Raw genomic sequence first — 23,017 nt, 5'->3', positions numbered from 1 at the left:
AATGTAACTGCGTGCATGAAGATGTGATGATATATGCACGTGATTGAATTGATTAGTTTGAATGAAAGGAAAAATTACTGCCACTCTATGTGGTGAGCATGGTTTTAATGCATGATATTGGAATGGGTAATGGAAATCTTCATAACTGATTTAATATGGGAATGGATCATTGGTATCGAACAAAAATATCCTTAATTTTCATTTAAAAAAATGAAAATTTTGACTCTTTTACCCTTGATTCATACCCTTAAAACAGATACGATATTGATCAGGTATTGAGATCGAAAACTTGTAAAATTGATATTAATCATTTGATATAGATAATCCGATACCAATATTGCAAAGGATGAAGGGGTGATATGGAGAGTTAGAAGAGTATCGAAGGAAGGTTCTAGAGCATTGGATCTGTGTTGTCGCCCTTTGTGAGCAGTAGAAGAGCCTAACCCTGTTAGAGAGGGGTCAAGAGGCTTGTGGGACGAGGGGGTAAGGCAGTAAGGGTAATTGGTTTAGACTAGCATATGAGAAAAAAAGAGGTGAAAGTTTCCTTTTAGGAGAAATCAGAAAAGAAACGTTAAGTAAATAAATTCCTAAATAATAGGGTAAATAAAAGAGTAATAAAAAATTTTCCCATTTTACAATAATAACGAGTGGAGGCCCTGGAGTCTGGAGACTCTGGATCCCTATCTATATATATATATATATATATAATAATAATAATAATAATAATAATAATAATAATAATAATAGAAAAATAAATAAATAAATCAAACTGAAGACTTAGGCCGTAGGGCTCGCTTTTGTTCTTTTGTTTTTTCTTGGGTGGATAGGCTCACCTTGTTAGATAGTTGGAAAATATATTTTGTTGTGCGCCCACCTTCATGTTTTATATTCTTACTTACTGAAATTTAAAAAAAAAAAATTAATAAATAAAATCATTTATCGTAAGGTATTACTGATTCAATGAGACAGCTTACAAAAACCCAAGCTTTCTTTTTTCAAGCTAAACCAAATAAGTTATGGAGCTGGATCCCATCTTTGCGGGAAGTTTGTTTTTTATGCGTGGAGTGGGGTGTGTGTTTTCTCATCTTTGTGAGCAGTTTGTTTGTGACGCTATTGGTAGATTGGCATTTTGTATTGTCGTGCTAATCTTTGTTTTCTTTTTAATATAGAATAAATTTTTTTTAATGAAGATAAAATCCTATCATTAGATATGTGTACTTTAAATAAGTTTGGAGTTTGAATATTTTCTGTATATATTATTCTCTCAATAGACGTGCATGGATACTTTGTCGGATAGATTCCATAAGGAATGGGACTTGTTTTCTTTATATAATTGAAAAAACAATCAAGACCTGAAAGCTTTTTGAATAAATTAACTTCAATTGTTGTTGTTGTTGTTGGGCAACTAATTGTGGGATATAAGAGAATAAGAGGGAGAAGAGGCATAAGGAGTCTCATTCTCAACTCCAGCAGGAATTTGGGATATAAAAGTTGTTGATAATTGAGCTTAAAAGTCATTCCTTTGGACCCCGAGGACTGAGACGAAAGAAAGCCATCAATTTGAAAGCGACATGGGTGTTTTGAGAGTATAGAAGAGTGTGGATCAGGTTCTCATATGAGAATCATTATCGGTGTGATTCGCATATATGGGAGTCGCCATAGAGTTTTTCTTTAGGTGGATTTCATCTATGTGGATCAGTCATGTATGAGAACTTGATCCACTCTCGAGTGAGAATGAAGATCACATTTGTGAGCACTTGAAACAATTGCAAAGATTTGATCAATCATTGGAAAATATGTGATCCTTAAGATAGTGGAAAGTTGAAGAAGAATCTAACCATTCGGAGAAGATGACAACATGGCCAAGCTATGGGGACTATGAGAGATTCTCTGACAACTACAATGAAGATATGCACTCAAAGGGAAATCTAATAAAGAAGCTTGTGAGATGATACAATCTACTTCAAATAATGATTTATTTATATTCAAGCAATTATTTAATGCAATGTATATGAAAAGTTTTATTCAAAATTTCTATCCCTCCCAGAGAAAAACTCTTTTTTAACAAATTAAAATGAAGAGTTCAGAAGTGAGAATTCAAACAAGAACTTAAAAATGCGTAGTTTAAACTCTTCCTCAGATTTTCTTGTTAATGAAAATGATTCTCTTAAAATTGGAGATCTCTTTTTTGGTAGATCTCAAATTGGAGAATGATGCATTGAACTTGAAGATAGATAACTCAAGTTCATCTCTTGAAATGTTCAACAATTTTGGGACCAAGGCCTTAGGAATGGATATTGGCCAATGTAGTACAATGCCAAGTATTTTTAAAATTGACCATATAAGATAGACCAAGTAGTTCCCTTGTGTATGTAGCCATGTGCCTCATTCTAGGACAGGACCCTCATCTTCTTTTAATGCTATTTATTATGGGCTTGAAAGAAAGGAAAACTCGAACTCTCAACGACCCACAATACTAACCAATAAGTGTTTACATGTAATGTCACTCATCAAGTAGTAAAGTCCTCAAAGTTAGAAGAATGTCAAGAACTTGAGAAAATCTAATAGGGACAAGAAAAGGTTAGCCTCCACCAACTCCAAGTGTCTCCTAGATGCTATTGATTACATTTTTTTTCTTTTTTTAATTCTTGTAATTCACTTTTTATTATCAATGAAAGATTAACCACATAGCAGAATGGTGTGACAATCTAAAATGTTGGATAGATAAATCCATGGTTGAATTAGTCACATGTCAAATTTTAGGACTATTTCAATTAAATATTTTTCTATGTATGGATATGCATCTTTTTATTTTCAACCATCCAAATATAAGGTTGTATACCCTCTTGTAGTTCTTAAAATTTCCAGAATTTCATTTTAGAACTCACTAAATTTTGTTTAAGTTGAAATCCAATACAATGGTTATGGATTATGAGGTCAACATGTTCACAAAATTTAAACCTCATCCAAAATACTGCATGGTAGAAACCTAGACCGCCGTGATAACCTTATTAGAACAACCCATACAGATTTATGCCATAAGCTATAAAAAAAAAGAAAGGTATTTCTTTGTCTAGGAGCACCCATACGCAAGAACTCAGGAGGGGCACAGTGGTAATTTTGCATCCCTATATCTGTGGCGTAGGGATTGCTCTCGAACAAAAAACTGTCAAAATAAAAAGAAAGAAAACGAGCCATGCCAGTTTTCTTGTGTTTACACTTTACACCCATACAAAAGGTGCAGGAAGATCGTATTTACCCTCACACCGAAGACGTTCTTGCTCACCCTCCCACTAATCGAACAGTATAATAAAAAAATATAAATACCCATAAGACCTGCTCCCTCAAAAGAAAACATGGTAGTAGGCCACGATGCAACGTGAACTTGCCTTGGCTTTTGCAGCCTCGTAAAGTGGTTGACTTGGATTCAAACGCAGCCCTGGCCCACCTCTTCCTCTCTTAGGTTCCGTTTGGTTGACTTGGATTCAAACGCAGCCCTGGCCCACCTCTTCCTCTCTTATATGTGTTACCCTCAAAGTATGGAGAATTCCAGGTTTTAATGGGAGCGGTTTTTGATTAGGCCGTAAAACGTAGAATGCAACAGATCCACAGCAATTGAACTGGAATCTAGCTAACAATTAAACAAGAGGTTCCAATCCAACGACATGAATTAGGGTTGTCAATTGGTCAGTTCGGGTTGATTTTAGTTTGATTTGAGTCGGATTTGGTGTGAGAATGATGAATCCAAACCCAAATCAACAAGGACAGATGGTTTTGATTTGATTTGAATTCGGCTTAACATACATATTTAAGCCAAAATTATGGGAAAATCTGGTTTTTAAATGAGTTACGGGCTGTTACTAGTTTCATATCAGGGTATACTGGTTTGGTTTTAGTTTCGGTCTGATTTTGAGTTTAGTGTCAATCTCTTTCGGTTTCATTGCGGTCTAGTTCGTTTTTTGGGTCATAATACCCCAATCTGAAACCAACTCAATAAGAATTTGGTCCTGTTCATTTAGGTTTTGATCGAGTCGGTTTACTTGGGTCCCACTTTTGACACCCCTAGCCTGAAAACTCCTATAAAAAGAATTAAATCTGCTCAATCCATCAACTTTAAACCCTGAGCTAATTCTTCAAGTGAGCAGCTTTCCTCTGCTACTTTTAGGAACCATAAATGCAATTACATAGTAGAATTGGAGTAGTTCTAATAACAAGTTCAATATGTATTTTTCTGGTTCTCTGGTTAGATCCGGTTCTCTATAACCTTCAAACCAAACTGCCCAGCAAAGGGTTTAAGGGTGTAGGTTTTTTCCTCCGTCACGAGTTCAATATGTATATTTCAGTTCCTAGTTCCTAGTTCCAAGTTTCAAGTACGATTCAGATCCACTCCCCTTCTGTTGGATTTGTTGGTTTTTATCAAAATCATTTGATAGATTTATTTAATGATTTATATGGATTGATGGAATTGGTCGAAAGTATGCTGAGTGGTTGGACAAAATTGGGTCCAACCCCATGGGAAAACGTGCTAGCATCTACTGACTCTTCTTAGTGGATTTTTCCAAAGGAGAGAGAGTGAGTGGGATTTTTCTATTCTTATTCAAAAGAGAGAGAAAAAGAGATTGAGTGAAAGATGTTGGAGTCCAAGAGAATGGTTTTTCCAAGTTGGTCGAAGAACTTGAGAAAGAGAGAGAATAAATAAGTTTTTTTTTTTCCAATGGAGAGAGAAAACAAGACTACCACATTAGGGTTGTGATGATTCAACTATGTTGATCTAAGATATAAAGATTATTGTGGGAGTCTGAAGATGTACAATATGGGTGCACATGTATACAAGGACTAAGCAAGAAAGTCAAGATATAAGGATGTTGAGTAGATAGGAGGGGAAAGAAGGGCGTACTTTGGGGCTTGGGTTTGGGTGTCAAATGTCAATGATTGTTCTTCTTCTTTTCTCTTGATTCTTAATAGATTGTGAATCTCATTTCATGGATGTGGGTGATTTGTCGAACCACATAAATCTCTTACCGCTTATGTATGTGTGTATTTTATTTTTTGTTCTTGTTTTTCTTGCACATGCCTTTTTTGTGTGTTGCTCACCCTTGGAAGTAGAACGTTGCTTCCAACCCAACCCCAACAAACTCATCTACTTCAAGTTTGATGGATATATATCTAACAAAACTTTAATATGAAATAATAGATTTTGCTTGAGGGGAAAAACACTCCCTAATCATGTGGCCCTTGTGCCAGCATGGAGGCTAATGAGGTGATGCATATGGGCATCAACAAAGGTGGATTTTTTATATTTCGTATGGGTGCGGTAATCCCGTTGGTAACTCTTATGGGATAAGTTTAGTGACCTGTTCAAGCAATTTGCTAACCTGAGAAGGTATAGGAGTGCCTTTAATCAAGAGTAGGCTAGCTTCTTTAGTCATACGAGCATAAACTACCCCTATTTCCCAATATTTTATTTCAAACTTGGTATTTCACCACCCATTTTGTCTAGACGTAGGGGCCACACAACTAGTGAGCATTAGTTTCCCTTTTCCTTAAATAAACGTTACTTGGTTGCTTAAATCAATCTAATAACCCAACCCAACCCAGCCCAGCCCTGATGCACCCTGATTGGGCCTGGCTTAAATCAATCCAGCTCAACTTAATACTATTGATTACTTGGTTGCTTGATCTTGATGCATTGCAGAGGCCAAAGATCAAAGTTTTGTTTGTATAGATTATGAAAAACGAAAGACTTTTTACAGACCTTTTTCTATAACTACCCATTTATAATTACTAACATATATATATATATATATATATATATATATTGGTAGAATAATTACTAACAGATTTATGTTATTATAAACTTGATGTGTAGGATTGAGTTGGATTGGGTTGGGTTGGGTTGAGACCTCAACATAGTTCCAATCCAACCTAACATCAGGCCTAAAACCTAGCCCACCCTATGGGCTGAAATCTCAGACCCTTTTCAGGCTCAAGACGTGTTAGGGTGGTTCAGACTGACCGGATTTTTTTGACACCCCTAGTTTAAGTAGTCCCCCTCTCCCCCCTTAATAGAAGTTCAATACCTTCGGCCCAACCCAACTGGTTAACCTTGGGAGTTGTTTTCACTTCTTCATGAAGTCTTTATTCTATCTGGTACTTTTGGCTCTGTATTATACTTAAGAAGGATAGGTTATTAGATTTTTGTGGCCCAACTGTTGGCCTCAAAAGCTACGCCAGGTAATCTTAGGGGCAAACTATTTGATGATCTGCATAATATTGTTTTTATTTTACCTTTCTTTTTGGCAAAAAGTTTTGTGTATGATAGTGCACCATGTTTGGTCATTGACAGACTTTTACCATTCGATAACAATGGGTCAAATTAACTAAATGCCCCTCCTCTTATTTGACGCATCATAGCTGCCCCTCATGCGGGTGTGCATGAAAACCTCCCTTTTGCTTTTGTTAAAAAAAATTATCTTTATTTTCTTGACAAAACAAGGGCCTACGCATTCTTTTTATCCTCCATAAACTTCCTATTTGATGACCTGAATTCAAACTCAGTGGCGTCGTGGTGGAAATTCTCTCACAAAATAGTAGTTTTCAAAATAACTTGAAAGTACATCCCAGAAAAAAAAAAAATGTCTGGCTTGTGCTCTCAAAATACACATGTCAACTGACTTAATTAATCTATCCTCATTGGAAGAAAATAAATAGATAAGTATATGTTTCATTCTCTGAGATGTTATTATCTTGCACGGTACAACTTTATGATTGACTTTACTATAACAAAGATTTTTCATTTATTTATTTAATTTAATTAAAAATTTTATTGGAAGGAAATAAACATATGGTTTGAAAACCGGATCAGGTCAATGGATTGTGGCCGATACCCATTCTGACCAATCCGATCGGACTGATTCCCTAGGGTTTTTTTTAGCTGATTTCCATCTATTCTCGACCCATTCTGATTGATTTCGGTCAGATCTAGATTGTAATCCATCAAAACCAATTCGAATCCCAATTCCTGGTTTTTAAACCCAGATTTGACTTGGAAAACCATTAGTTGATAGCAGTGGTTTTGGATATGCCATCACACCCAAAAAAACAAAAAAAAAAAAAGTTATTGACAGCCGTAAAAGACTGCGTTTGGATATGCCATCACACCCTCCCCCCCCCCCCCCCAAAAAAAAAAAAAAAAAGGGTTTTAGACATGCCGTAAAAAGTCGTTTTGTTGATGCGCCAACCTAAGACATCATAATCAAACTTAAAATGTAATTTCGTAATTAAAAAAATAAAAAACTTATAATGTAACTGATATTTAGCACGTGGTTATAATGATTTTATTTATGGGTAGGTGTTTTCTGTTCGAGTTCTTCCCTCACACTCAGACACAAGGGCATACGTCCTCAAGAGGGGAGGGTGGTCATTATGCACCCCACGTATTAGTGACGCAAGAAAACTCTTAGACAACAAATTTTGTCTCTTTATTTATTTATTTTTATTTTAATATATAAAAATGTAGGACTAGCCAATTAAAGAGGAAGAAATGGAGGAAAATGCATATACAACACAACTTTCTGACCATCCAACATATAACATGGGTAGGTGCTTTCCATTTAGTTCTTCCCCCACACTCGGACACAAGGGCATACGTCCTCAAGAGGGTAGGGTGGTCATTATGCACCCCATGTATTAGTGACGCAAGAAAACTCTTAGACAACAAATTTTGTCTCTTTATTTATTTATTTTTATTTTAATATATAAAAATGTAGGACTAACCAATTAAGGAGGAAGAAAGGGAGGAAAATGCGTCCATAACACAAAACTTTCTGACCATCCAACATGTAACATGGGTAGGTGCTTTTCATTCAAGTTCTTCCCCCACACTCAGGCACAAGGGCATATGTCCTTCAGAGGGTAGGGTGGTCATTATGCACCCCACGTATTAGTGTCGCAAGAAAACTCTTAAACCGCAAATTTTGTCTCTTTGTTTATTTATTTTTATTTTAATATATAAAAATCTAGGACTAGCCAATTAAGGAGGAAGAGAGGGAGGAAAATGCACACACAACACAAAACTTTCTGACCATCTAACATGTAACACCCCACCAACCCCCCCCCCCCCACAAAATGCCATTAGTTTTTCTAGGATTAAGATCAAACAGTCAAGATTAGCCCTTCAGATTTTTTGTTTTTTAAGTAGTTATTCAGTAATAACGTACTGTGATGTTTCCTAAAACAAAAGACAATATGAATTTTTTTTTTTTTTTTTTTTTTTTTTTTTTTTTTTTTTTTTTTTTTTTTTTATCAATAGAGTTCGGAGAATGCATAGTCATATCTAGAATGTTGATATGTATGCTTCGAAACACACGGGATGCATGCCAATACAATAAGATGTATTTAATTGAATGAAGCTTTAAAAGATAACATGTAGCTTATCTAGTTCATGTCTCTATCCAACTATCTAAACGAATATGTCATCTTTCCATGTAACAAACAAGATGCCATGTGATGTACCGAAAAATAACAGCCTAAAGATAACAATTTTTTTTGGGCAAGAGATAGTTACCTAATAATGTGGGCTCTGCATCAGCATGAGGAGCAATGAAAATGCACGCAAAGACATCAATATTGATTTTTTTTTTTTCCATGAAGGATAAGGTGGTAATTTGTGTGATTTTATGTCAACTCTTAGAAGCCACACGATCAAGTAGCAATCCATTCTCAACTACCCCTAGCCCTATGCCAAACAAGGGGTTTAGAGGAGAAAGAGGAAGCATGTGAAGTCTGCCATTTATATGCCTTGGCATGTGAACGGACCCGCTTAGGACGTCGTGTGGATCAGGGTTGCATAGGCGAGCGGATCGGGTTCACTTACTAGAATGTACAAGAGCGACCTTGGTCCATGGATTTAGAGTCAATTTTCTATCTCTTCATTTAATGGATTCTAAATCCACGGACCACGCACGTACAGGAACAATACACGAACTTGATCCGTTCACATTGCATAGTACATATAGACGCAGGGTCAAAGTCAAGTCATTTCTACAAGTATCATTGCACTCTAGGGTCTTCACTGTGGAGTGGAACCTGATTTTTATTCTGAATAATTTCAAAAACCGTTCAAGTTCTTGCGTGACACCGTCATTCACCAGTTCATACTGAATACAATCTATTGACTTAGTTCTTGGTATTGGTACTGGCATCGATCTCTACTGATTCGGATTGGTATTAGAGAGGATCGGTGTGTATCGATCATTTTTGCCCCTTGCTTTAAAAAAAAAAATACATTTTCTTTTACTGTTTTACCCCGAAAACTATATGGATAACCAATCCAGATCAGTCAGGGATCGAAGATTGGTCTCAATCGATACCGTTACGATATGACCTATACGACCAATACAATACCAATACTTGAAACCATGCTTAAATCTCACCTATTTACACAGAAAAACTTGACTGCTGAGAAAAAATTGGCTGCTATCCAGATTGCAACCCCTGTTGTTAGCCAAGAAAATAGAATCTTTCATTTTCATTTAGGTTCATAAAACACACTCCAAGATTTTGTATTTTCAAAAAACTTTTCTAGATTCCATTTAATCTCACCTATATAGACTCAAGTCACTCAACATACACCCTTAAATGTTGAATCTACATATCGCTTTATTCACCCCTAAAAAAAAATCCACATATCGCTCTCATACTGGCGGCTTTTTGATCTCGGGGTTCACTCTGGTGAAGAGTTCCAACGGAACAAACAATTTCAACGGAACAAACAATTCCAAAGGAACAAACAAAGATCCATGGAATGCGGCAAGAACCTTCATTTACAGGTCAACGCACGCTTCACTGCTCAATCCATAACTCTTATAATCCAAATTCCAGAACTCAGAATTCTTCAGAGATTTCTATAGAGAGAATGAGGAAAGCAGTGAGAAATTTCTCTCTCCTCTTCTCCATCCTAATCTTTTCTCTCTCACCATTAACAGCCCAACAACAACAACAAAAGCTCTCTTACTTCTCCATCTCCAACTCCCCATGGTCACCAGCCATGAATCAGACCCTGGTATCAAGTAACTCAACCTTTGCTGCGGGATTTCGACCATTAACCACCTCTCCCTATCTCTATATCTTTGCTGTTTGGTTCCTATATGGGATTGATAAAACCGTTATCTGGTCACTTAATGGCACTACTAGTTCGCCAGTAGACCAATCTTCCTCTCTTGTCATCACCCCTGCCGGCATTCTCCAACTCAACGATTCAACCGGACATAATCTGTGGCAACCGACCGCTTTCGGAGATCCTAAACAGACTAAATTAGTCCTCGGTGAAGATGGTAACTTGGTGTTTGGTAATTGGAGCAGCTTCAACTATCCAACTGATACAATTCTACCGAACCAGACCATCGATGGGATGATACTAGTCTCAAAGAATGGAAAGTACATGTTCAGGAACAATCAAGATCTAGTTTTCAATTCATCTAATGTTTACATGACACTTAGCCCTGCAATTGGCATCATGCACTCTCTTGGAACTATCACGATGAAAAATAGTGATCATTCATATGTTATGGCCGACCTTGGAGATCTTCGATTGCGCCGATTGACTCTTGATAACGACGGGAACCTGAGAGCTTATAGTCTCCGTCCTGTTTCAGGGACATGGATGATTGTTTGGCAAGCAATACAAGAACTTTGTACCATTCATGGCACCTGTGGTCCAAATTATGTATGCATGAGCAATGGCTCCAATTCCACTTTCTGTGTTTGCCCACCAGGATTTGAAGTGCAAACAGGGGTTGTTGGCGAGCAAATCTGTGAAAGGAGAATTCCGATTACACCGAAGGACAGCAAATTTCTCCGGCTGGATTTTGTTAGCTTCATTGGTGGCCAGTACCTGCAAGCTCCCAATTTCACTTCCTGCGAGGATGGATGTGTAGCCAATTCTAGCTGTATTGCTTATGCAGTCCAATTCAATGGAAATCACTACTGTATCCACCATCAACGCCTCCACTATGGCTACTGGTCTCCATATCCACAGGTCACAACCTTTCTTCGCATCTCCAATTCTGAAACAAATATATCTAACAACTTCACAGGCATGACAACCAAGGTTGACACAATCTGCCCTACTCTTATTAGCCTTCCTGTACCACCTAACCGGTCTCAAACCACAACTAGGAACATTATAATCCTCTCCTCAGTCTTCTCTATCGAGTTCATTGTTTGTTTCCTCTCTTTCTGGGCTTTCCTTAATAAATACCGCAAATACCAAGACATGGCATGGTCATTAGGCCTTGAACTCCTACCTGCAGGAGGACCCAAAAGATTCAGCTACGCCGAGCTGAAAACCGCCACAAATAACTTCTCCACCATTATTGGGCAAGGTGGATTTGGGATTGTATATAAAGGTGAGCTACCCGATCACCGCAGTATTGCCGTGAAGCGCCTTAAAAAAGTAACCGGTGCAGAGACAGAATTTTGGGGTGAGATCACAATCATTGCCCGAATGCACCACCTCAACTTAGTTCGAGTCTGGGGTTTCTGTGTTGAGAAGGATCATAAAATGTTGGTCTATGAGTATATCCCAAATGGGTCTCTTGCCAAATACCTCTTCCCTGCCCATTCCCCTGCAATTCCAGAATCAGGTCAGGGAAGGAGCAGCAGAGATTTGCCTAGTAATAGCAACACCACCACCAATAGTGATAGTTTTAGCAGCAGTAATTGTATAGAGAATATCCCATTGAAGCCATTACTGGATCGTACAGAGAAAACCCAATTGAGGCCATTACTGGATTGGGATGTAAGATACAGGATCGCCCTTGGTATTGCAAGGGCGATTGCATATCTTCATGAGGAATGTCTTGAGTGGGTTCTCCATTGTGACATTAAACCAGAGAACATTCTCCTCGGAGATGACTTTTGTCCGAAGGTATCAGACTTTGGGCTATCGAAGCTGACAAAGAAGGAAGAAATGGTCGCCATGTCACGAATCCACGGCACACGGGGATACTTGGCACCGGAGTGGGTAACAAGGGAACAGCCAATCACTGCAAAAGCCGATGTGTATAGCTTTGGAATGGTTTTATTAGAGATTGTGAGTGGTAGCAGGAACTTTCAGTCCCGTGAATCATTAAGTGAGGACTGGTATTTTCCAAGATGGGCATATGAGAAGGTGTATGAGGAGAAGATGGTGGAAGATCTTTTAGATAAAACGATCATCCATTGTTATGACATTAAGGTTCACATCGAGTTTGTGGATCGAATGGTGAAGACTGCAATATGGTGCCTACAAGAACGGCCTGATCTGAGGCCATCAATGGGGAAAGTAGCTAAGATGCTTGAAGGAACAGTGGAGATCACAGAACCTCCAAAGCCAACCATTTTCTACTTGGAGATGGGAGATAAAACTCTGTTTCTTTTGTAAATTATTCTTCATTTAAACATTGTTGCATGAAATGGATATGGTTAGCAATCAGGCTAATAAGTATTTGAACCCATTGGGTAGTCGAGTTGGCAAGGGCTCTTTGTCTCATGAAGCATGTGGTTCTGAGTTCAACTTCTTTTACCTTCTTGGCACTACTCACATGGGTTGTTTAGTGTTTTCACTGTTTTCTAAGTATACATTGGGCCTTGGCAAACTAAGAGCACCTCTCTCTCTCTCTCATATGCTGTTTCCAAGAGATAAAATGTGAAGTGAAATACATTAAAAATTTTGCAGACATTAATGCTTTAAGGTGAAGCCATTGAACATGTTATGTGGCAGCTTCTGCTCAGGAGAGGAGGTTGTGGGATCAAACCCTATCATATGTATATGAGTAGGTGACCATTGATCCTGCTAGCATCAATAGGCTGGCCAACGTGCTCACTGGGATAGTAGATGAAAAGATAAAAGGAATGCAGAGGCAGAGAGACAAGTAATAAATGTGAGGGGATAAGGAGCCGCATCTGCATCAAGCCACAAGCAGAGAGAGAGAGAAAAAACCATTTCCATGAAGTCTGAATAGGAAGCTGAGGAAACAAAACTAAAACAAGCTTCATCCAGAAAGCATGGCGACCATTCCATCCCTGTTTTCCGACTCGGCACAATATTGAGTCAACGATTCCAAACTTTTCCGACAAAACAGAAAAGGGTCAGCCTCCAATAATAACCCTTGAGCTTAGTTTTAATTTGATGATGGTTCTCTCTGCTGGCGGAGCTCTTCAACTGTTGAACCTCTTTCTTTTGCCCTGTAAAAATCGATCAATCCATTATCAGCAACATGACCGAGGTTCTATGGTTTCGATTTTCAAATCCCCGGTCGATTTATTTATTGGAATCAAATCTCCCTTTCTGCTCTTCAAGCCAAAATTACAAGCCAATACGCAAGCCACTGGATTCACCAAATCTGCCCCTCTGACTCAGGTTTTGATTTTCAAACTTAGGACTTTGGACTTCTCATTGAGGGATTCTCTTCCAAGGACTTTCTTCGGAATTCAAGCTTGTCGAAGGTAGGCGTGGTTAATCATTTTCCTCAAGACTCTACTCGGAAGCGTTATGTACCGAGTCTATCTCTATCCTCACATGATAGAAGGGTCGATATGTCATTTTATTGGGGAGGAGAGATAGACTTAGGGAGGTGCTAGTATACATTGCACTAGAGGTCAGAGTTCATTTTGGCAAGTGTTTTCTATCTAGGCATAGGGGCACAAACCCGAGAGATGCACGGTCATTTCGTGCCCCTTATGTCTATAGCGCAAGGGCAACACCCGGGCTTAAAACTATCTTTTGGGAAATAGTTATAAGGGGAAGAACAAATCCTAGTCACGTGGCCCCTACACAAGCATAGGGGCTTGTGAGGGCCTACACATGGGCATCAACAAAGGTGAGTTTTATGGGTTTTACAAGGATGGGGGCGTCATTTTTGCGGCCCTCTATGTCTGGGTATAGGGGTTGCACGACCAAAGAGGGTTTATTCCCCCTAGTTGAAGATCCCATGGGAATACATATGAATGGATTTTTTTACTTGAAATTTGATACGTGGTTGGTTAATCATGATGTTTCTCAAGGGAGAAAAAAATGTGTTGGGCTTTGTTTGGGCTTGGGGAATGCTAGATGAATAGTATTCCTATTCTCATCTCTTAGATATCCAAGAATCAGAATGACTACATCATCTTTTCAAGTAGCACAACTAGGTGAAGAGTAGATAATTCTATAATTTGAATAGAGTAGAAAACAAATGCCTAGGTTAGATCCCGCACCCCACACAATCCAAGGAAGATGAAGGGCCTTTAGAACCTCATACAAATGGCCCTGAGTAATGGGAAAGAAGTAAACCTTTTTTTTTTTCAACATATCCTATCAAGGGCAATGGGCCAACTAGGATGGCAGCCAAGTTGCATCCCAACTCAACAAAGGGCAGCCAAGGGGGGAGGGGGAACTCAAACTCGAGACATGCCATGGCCATAGCAGCTTCAACGAGTAGCCCTTAAACCAACAGTTTGGCGAAAAAAGGTAAATTAGGACCTCTACTTCCTAAGTGAAGAGTAGATAATTTTATAATTTGAATAGAGTAGAAAACACATGCCTAGTTTAGATCCCGCAACCCACATTATCCAAGGAAGTTTAAGGCCCTTGAGAACCTCATACAGATGACCCTGAGTAATGGAAAAGAGGTAAACCCTTTGTTTTTTTTTCAACATATCCTATCAAGGGCGATGGGCCAACTAGGATGGCAGCCAAGTGGCATCCCAACTCAGGTAAGGGCAGCCAAGGGGGGAGGGGGAACTCAAACTCAAGACACGCCATGGCGATAGCTGCTTCAACGAGCAGCCCTTAAACCAACAGTTGGTGAAAAAGGTAAACTTAGGACCTCTACTTCCTGTGGTAAATGTTGAAAATTTTAGGTGGTTAGAAATATAAGAAAAAGATGCAATAAGAAAGGCGGAACATATGAGAAATAGGATCCAGAGATCCCTCCATAAATCTGACGGTTGGATTTGGCCACATAAGCCATCCATATAATCAAAATAGAGCTCCAATACAAGGTGATACAACATTGAGAGATAAAAAGGATAACAACAACTACCTAGCACAGTTGGTGAGTTGTGGTGTGCAAAAATCCTATGTTCATAAGGAGGTCTTAAGTTTGAGCATCTTGGCCGTTACCTACTTCCCTCCCTACCTACCCAAAAAATAAAAAAGAGCTTAACTATTCAATTTGTATTTTTGAAATTTCCAATCATATTCTATATTGTACTTTCGAAATTCTTTGCTCCACATTTCTAATATTCCAATTGTATTGACTATACTCTTGCTTGGAAGGCTTTGTTGATTGCATGCAAAATAGATTGGTCGAATTCCATTTCTTGGTTTCATGAGTTCTATGTAAATGAAGCCTTGAGCCTTTCATGCCCCCTTAGTTAATGAAGCCTTCTGTGCCTAAAAAATCCATGGAAGAGGCAATAGCAACTAGTATTGCAAATGCACGGAGAGGACTCAAAACTTAAGACCAAGGCCAAGGGCTTGCTACAACGAGACTGGCGCTAACCAATTGTGCAACTCAGTTGTCTATTGTCTCACCATTTTCTTACTACTTCTCATTCTTCACCTTATGGGAAAGGGTAGTTGCTTTAGATAACTCAACTTGATAAGCTTACCAAGGTGCCTCATGGATTTTAACCATGTGGTGAGATGATGTGATAATTTCTCATAATTAGATAGATAGGTTTAAGATTAGATTAGCCATTTCATATTTGAAAACCTAATTCAATAAAATATCCTCCAATATATGTATTATTAGTACGCAAATTTCTTTGTTATATAATTTCTCATTTTCTTCTAGTTTTCAATTTTCTTTTTTAAGTTTTATTTTCCACTTAACAAACTCTGTTTTAATTAAAACTTGACACGTAACCATGGGATTGTAATGAAAGCTGAAAAGTCTTTAACGTGGCATAGATTTTAGTTCAATAAATTGTTCTTGATGAATGTTTCAATCTTGCAGCCTATCCAATATACTATAACAAAAAATAAAAATTCGATACGTTCATTAATCGCTCGACCCTTGCACCTAGGCACAGAGGATTGCAAAATGGGGCCCTCACCCTTATTAAATACAAAAAAAAAAAAAAAAACCATCCCTTTTGATGCCCATGTGTAGGGATGTCAAATCTGAGTTAGTACATGTAGCCCGACCAAGCCTGATACGTTTATGGTCCAACTTGAACCGGCTTGATTAATAACCCGACACGTTTATAAATGAGGGTTCACGGTGTAGGTAATTAGCCCATCGGGCCTCCAATCACGCCCAGCACCTTTATGGCCCGACTTGAACAGACTTGTTGTAATCCGATCGAACCCAACTCCCTTTAATACTACATAAAATTTCTATTTTACCATCGAAAATAAAATACTAAAAGAACCAAAACTAAAAAAACTGATCTAAATCATATAATGATTATAACCCACCTAGAAGGTTCATAATTTCAATTTATGAGAAATCTTGCTTAGAAATTGAGAAACTTCAATTAATATTTCTAATGGAATTTTGTAATGTCAATTTTAATGGAAATTTGGTGTCATGGTTCTTATGTAAGATGTAGACTTCGGGGGTAATGTTAATTTTCTAATGTAATCAATTTTATAATGACTTGTATAATGATTTAATGTTCAAATGGAACATTTTTTGGCCTTCAACCCACTTAAGAAAAGAATTTTAGGATAGACACATTTAGAGCTTGTTTATAACCTATTTGGACTTAAATAGGTTCATAGCTTGGTTAAGGCCCGTTTAAGGTAATCCAATTAAAGCTCGACACCGATCGACCCGATTATAAATCGTATCATGCCTCCAACGCTGAGCTTGTTTACTTAAATGGACATTCACAGTGTAAGGTTTTCAAGTGGTTAAATCCGATTAAGCTTAATCAAGATTGACCAACCCGACCGATTAACACCCCTATCCATGTGTACCCCTCATCGGTCTCACGTTGAAGCAAGGGTTGCGCTACCAAAGAACATTCAATAATCTTAAGAAAAAAATGACAATAAATCACTGCATGTTCATGTGCCCTTAGTTCAGTGTGCAGGCCGATGAGAGTCTGTGTAAGGATGCCGATGTAAATATGATTTTTTATTTTACAAGGGATAAGACAGTAATTTCAAATGACAAGTGCCCATTGTATCTATCCCTAAAGAGTGACAAGACTAAACAACTTTTTTTCTTCCAAAAAAAACAAAAAAACAAAAAAATGAAAATGAGATGACGAAGAAAATCACATGCAATGAAACAAACAACGTGCTCAGATGATAGGGACTCGTCGATTTTCTGTAGCTGTTGATAAAAAGTTAGACATTCAATGCCAACCCCAAGTTAGAAAAGTCTGCTCAACCTTTAGAGAGTAGAATCCCACGGTCCCACCCGCACCTTGTGTACCAATTTTTTTAAAAAGTTTCAAATGCCACCGCCAACTCCAATTCGTTAGAAAAACGGGACCAGCACAAGTTTAGGAACCATCCCGGACCCCGGACCAGACCTTTTAAGGTCACATTATTTTCCCTTTTTTTTTTTTTTAATTTAGAAATTGTTTTCATTCCACAACTTGTGGGAAACTTTGAATGCTATTGCGTCCTTATGAATTTAAAGTTAATTAAAACTTTATTACACCATTTAACTAACTTTGTTTTAATTAAAACTTGACACGTAGTTATGAGATTGTATTGAAAATTGAAAAATCATTAGGGTTTCATTATTTTAGGTCGTTGAATTATATTTTGAAAAATGATTTATTGAAGATATTTGCTTAGGCCAGATCTACCTTTTTTCAACAGTTTCACATGCCACATCAACCCTTAACGGGCCCCATGTTGAGAAATCAGCCCTGATCAGGCCTACCACTTTTCTTCTTTTTTTATAGGTTGGGTATTTCCTGGAACTATTCCATAGGGGAGTTGAGATGAGAAGGTTAAAAGGATTTTTACAAGGGAATGAATGAGGCAGAGTTAAAGGCATAAAAGTAATGTTTCCAACCAAGGATTTAGATATTGGTATCAGTATTGGTATTGGTCTTGATACGATACTGATTGATGTATATCAATCACTTTTGCTCTTATTTTTTTTAAATATTAATCTTTCTTTTATTGTTTTACCCCTGAAACAATACAAGCAATCGATCTGGATCAATAAGGCATTGGCCTCAATCAATACCAATATGATCAATACATGTTGATACTTGAAACCATGCTCCTAACCCTTTACCTTTTTTCTAAATAGAGAAACGGTTAATGCGCATTCTTGAAGATTTAATTCTAATTGCTATCCAAATATATATATATATATATATATAACTAGTAATGTTGCATCGGTATGTATTACCCATCGGTATTATTTCTATTTCAAATTTGTATTTTTGAGTCAGGAATAGATTTTTATGTTTTTGTTCATTTGAAGTACTTCTATGAGAAAAATGTTGTAAAAAAAAACTGCCACTAAAGAACAAAAACGCATATGGAATTCACACTAAAATAAATATATCTTCTGTTCAATGATGATGATGACAGTACTGGTGGTGGTGGCCGTGGAGAGAATTGAGCTCGACAATTAGGTTTATTGGGTTGTTACAAGATTGTATTTATACTTTTTATAAACATCAAATATTTTTTTCTGACCAAAAAATGCTTTTGTATTCCACCTGGTTCATTAAAAAAAAAAAAGAAGACCAAACATGCCACATACATATTTTGTTTCAAATTTGTTCCAAGAAAAACAAAACATCAGAACTATTTCATTTGAACGTTATCTTATCAAACAGACCTCATCCAATTATTAGAATCAATAAGAATTTCCTAAAGTCCTTTCTATTTCATAAAAAAAAAAAATGCAAATAATATTTTATGTAAAACATTTCTTCTATATATTAAAAAAAAAAAGCAGTAGAAAATCATATTATACAGAAACAATTTTCATCTTAATTAGGAAAATAAAATCAGCGGTCTAACCTTCCGGCCAGGTCCGGTTCCATGGAGGACTAGGCCGGCGCCAGGGAACATGATAGTCAATGGTCCATGTTCGAGCCTCTTTGCTAACAAACCTTCGCTTTCAAATGGGCCATGGTCAAAGAGCGACACCAGCCACCCCCTACCCACAAAATTTAAATTAGTTGGGACCCACCCAAATTACCACAGTCAGATTTTTTTTCTTTTTCTTTTGGTAAAACCTAGTCAGAGTTTCGGACCGTAGTATTCTCGAACCCACTGCCTCATCCAATAACATCCACTCAAATAAATATAATTTCCTAAGTTGGCTATCATTTTCAAAAATAAAATCCTCTTAGAGGGTAGAGGGAAGAGGGAAAACTGACCAACTGTTTGTGACATTAGCATTTTCGTGTTTACATTTCGTGTGCGGATCAACTCAATCCAGAGTCAACAGTCAACTCTGCTGCTATAAAGTGTGACGATCTACGACCCAAAATATGAACTGTGTAACCAAAAGCGATGGCTATCTGCTTCCTCCACCTCCTCCTCTTACCTATCCTTCTCCTCTCCAATCTCTCACCATCAACAGCCCAAGAGAAGCTTTCTTCCTTCAACATCTCCTACTCTCCATGGTCACCGACTCTGAACAGAATACTCGTATCGACGAATTCAATCTTCGCTGCCGGATTCCGGCCATTACCCACCAATCAAAACCTCTACATCTTTGCAATTTGGTACCAAAACAGCTCCGACAAAACCATCGCATGGTCACTTAACGGTAATTCAACCGTGACCAGTTCTTCCTCTCTCGTCATCTCCTCCTCTGGCACTCTCGAACTCAATGATTCAACAGGGAAGAACTTATGGCAGCCCACAACAGTCGATAACTCCCCTGGCGCCGGCCTAGTTCTCCATGGAAACGGTAGCTTGATGTTTGGTAATTGGGACAGCTTCAAATATCCTACCGATACGATTCTCCCCAATCAGATCATAAACGGAACAACACTAGTGTCAAAGAATGGGAAGTTCATGTTTGTTAACTCCTCGAAATTAATTTTCAATTCTTCCAATTACTGGGATGAGCATACTTTTAACATTTTAACCTCTGATGGGAATATTACGAAGACAGATGATGCGACTCCATGGCTATCCGCCGATGTGGGCTCGTCGCGGTTGCATCGATTGACACTCGACGACGATGGGAACCTCAGAGTTTATAGCCTTGACCCTGTTTTGGGTTCATGGAAGGTGGTTTGGCAAGTGATACAAGAGCTCTGTACAATTCATGGCACATGTGGAGAGAATTATATATGTATGACCAGTAATGGCTCAAATTCTACTACTTACTGTGTCTGTCCGCCGGGATTCCGAGTCAGAAACACTACCGCCGGCGAAGTCTGCGAAAGGGCAATTCCACTAAGGCCACGAGACAGCAAATTTCTCAGGCTGGATTTCGTCGACTTCGGTGACGATAATGAAACGCAAATTCAAGTTTCCAATTTCAGTTCTTGTAAGTCTGGTTGTGTTAGCAACCCAAGTTGTCTTGCCTTTGTATTCAAATTCGACGGAACAGAGACTTGTATACAGCTTCATCGTCTCATCTATGGCTACTGGTCACCAGCAACCGAGAACTCCATGTTTCTTCGCGTATCAGATTCAGATACAAGTGAAACGAATTTCACAAGTATGGCAACCAAGGTGAACACAATCTGCTCTACTCTCATAAGCCTTCCTTCCCCTCCTAAGGAATCTAACACCACAACTAGGAACATCGCCATACTCTCCACCCTTTTTGCATTTGAATTCCTTATTGGGTTCCTCTCTTTCTGGGCTTTCATCAAGAAATACATCAAATACAGAGACATGGCTCAGGTGCTAGGTCTTGAACTCCTAACCACTGGAGGCCCCAAACGATACAGCCACGCAGAGCTCAAAACAGCCACCAATAACTTCTCCAATGTCATCGGCCACGGTGGGTTCGGCGTTGTTTACAAAGGAGAACTCCCCGATCATCGAATCGTTGCCGTGAAATGTCTTAAAGATGTCGCCGGCGGCGAGGCTGAGTTCTGGGCTGAGGTCACAATTATTGCTAGAATGCATCACCTTAACTTAGTTCGAATGTGGGGGTTTTGTGCAGAGAAAGGGCAGAGAATGTTGGTCTATGAATATATCCCAAATGGCTCCCTTGCTCATTTCCTCTTCCATGCTAATAGGGATGAACATGAACCTGGAACTGGAACTGGAACTGGAACTGGAACTGAAACTGACACAGAAACTGGAAGTGTCCCTGTCCAGCCAAGGCCGATTCTTGACTGGAACGTGAGGTACAGGATCGCCCAGGGAGTAGCCAGGGCCATCGCCTACCTTCACGAGGAGTGTTTGGAATGGGTTCTTCACTGTGACATCAAACCAGAGAACATTCTTCTCGAAGATGATTTTTGCCCCAAAGTCTCAGATTTTGGGCTTTCCAAGCTTACCAAGAAGGAAGACAAGGTATCCATGTCACGAATCCGAGGGACACGGGGGTACTTGGCGCCTGAATGGGTGAAGATGGAACCCATCACGGCGAAAGCTGATGTTTATAGTTTTGGGATGGTTTTGTTGGAGATTGTGAGCGGAATGAGGAACTATGAGTTCCGGCGATCGTCGGTCGATAGTGAAGAATGGTACTTTCCGAGATGGGCGTTTGAGAAAGTGTACAAAGAAATGAATGTGGATGATCTATTGGACGGTCGGATCAAGCATTGTTACGATAGTAGCGTCCACTTTGAGATTGTGGATCGGATGGTGAAGACTGCGATGTGGTGCCTCCAAGATAAGGCGGAGATGAGACCATCTATGGGAAAGGTGACTAAGATGCTTGAAGGGACGGTGGAGATCACGGAACCAGCAAAGCCCACCATTTTCTACATTGGAGATGATGAATAGAGAATCGCCTTCTCTCTCTCTCTCTCTCGATCACTCTCCAAACAATTTATTTTATTTTATTTTTATTTGGTGAAGACCAATTTTTTTTTTTTAATCTAGGAATTAATTCGCATTCCTTGTGTTTCAATTAAAGATGCCCATGAGTAAATTCAAATTTCAAATAGAAAATTGTTTGATTTCTCATACTTTGTTTTACTTTCTATAAACATAAAATATTGTCATACCCAAGAAATAATAGGGCAAGAGATTGCTACCATGGTCCGTGGTCCTTCTATTAATGTGAAGGCGCAAATGATAATGTGTACTAGGCAGGTAGAGCATCAATATAAATAAATAAGATTCTTGATTTCAATGGGGTTAACACAATAATTTTGCGGGCTCATGTGTTTGGGTGCAGGGATCATGCGACCAAGAAGTGTTCTTTTTCTCAAATTGGGCACATCGTTGGACTACCTTGCCATGTATTTTCCTCCTCTCTCCCCACCCCTAGTGAAATAATCCCTGCCCATGGTTTCCCCTGCCCTCCTTTGTGTTTATGACTTTGTCTTCCATTTTACCTTAAAAAAAAAAGGAAAAAAAAATTTGACTTTGTCTTCCATTAGTTTACCATGCCCAATTTTTCCCATAATAATAAAAAGTTCATATTTGATGGGATTTTCAACCCCTCCCTATTTTTTCTTGAATTATTTCTAATGTTGAAATACTTTCACAAAAAAGCAACCTTACAGGCTTTTAGTTTATTTTATATTAGGCTCGTCAATTTAGAAGCTATTTTCTAAATTACATATTTAGTATTTAATATATGTCTTTCCCAATATATATTTTTTAAATCAGTAACTTCTCTACAGAAGGAGGGATAGCGGACGGTAACGACGAGGAGGCTATCAAAGTTGAAAACCATAAAATTTATAATATTCATCTATTTAAGGAAGAAGTTTTCCTGAAATGCACAGTAAGAGGTTCACCGCGTAATCCTAAGATCGAAGATCCCCCGTCCCCCATTAAGTGACTTTAATGCCATGCAATGAATGGAATCTCGTCTCCATGGCCTCAAGAAAACTCAGTCTTCCACTTAATAATGATAGGATAGATATATTTATGTCATCTATCTATCCTATCATGATGACTGAATAT

The 23,017-nt window shown here is 38.4% G+C and overlaps 2 protein-coding genes across 2 annotated transcripts; both read left to right on the top strand.

The window, feature by feature from the left end:
- The first annotated feature begins 9,839 nt into the window (after positions 1-9,839).
- LOC122077836 (G-type lectin S-receptor-like serine/threonine-protein kinase At1g34300) lies at positions 9,840-12,424 on the top strand. Its single transcript, XM_042643737.1, has one exon. It carries the CDS (start codon positions 9,917-9,919, stop codon positions 12,422-12,424), a length of 2,508 nt encoding a protein of 835 aa, XP_042499671.1. The 5' UTR covers positions 9,840-9,916.
- Positions 12,425-19,335: 6,911 nt separating this feature from the next.
- On the top strand, positions 19,336-22,066 carry LOC122078333 (G-type lectin S-receptor-like serine/threonine-protein kinase At1g34300). Its single transcript, XM_042644273.1, has one exon. It carries the CDS (start codon positions 19,475-19,477, stop codon positions 21,881-21,883), a length of 2,409 nt encoding a protein of 802 aa, XP_042500207.1. The 5' UTR covers positions 19,336-19,474; the 3' UTR covers positions 21,884-22,066.
- The last annotated feature ends 951 nt before the right edge of the window (positions 22,067-23,017 follow it).

This window comes from Macadamia integrifolia, chromosome 5 (assembly GCF_013358625.1).
Source record: "Macadamia integrifolia cultivar HAES 741 chromosome 5, SCU_Mint_v3, whole genome shotgun sequence".
Lineage (NCBI taxonomy): Eukaryota > Viridiplantae > Streptophyta > Magnoliopsida > Proteales > Proteaceae > Macadamia > Macadamia integrifolia.
The sequence above is the reverse complement of the archived record's forward strand: the minus strand, read 5'-3'. Positions and strand labels throughout refer to the sequence as shown.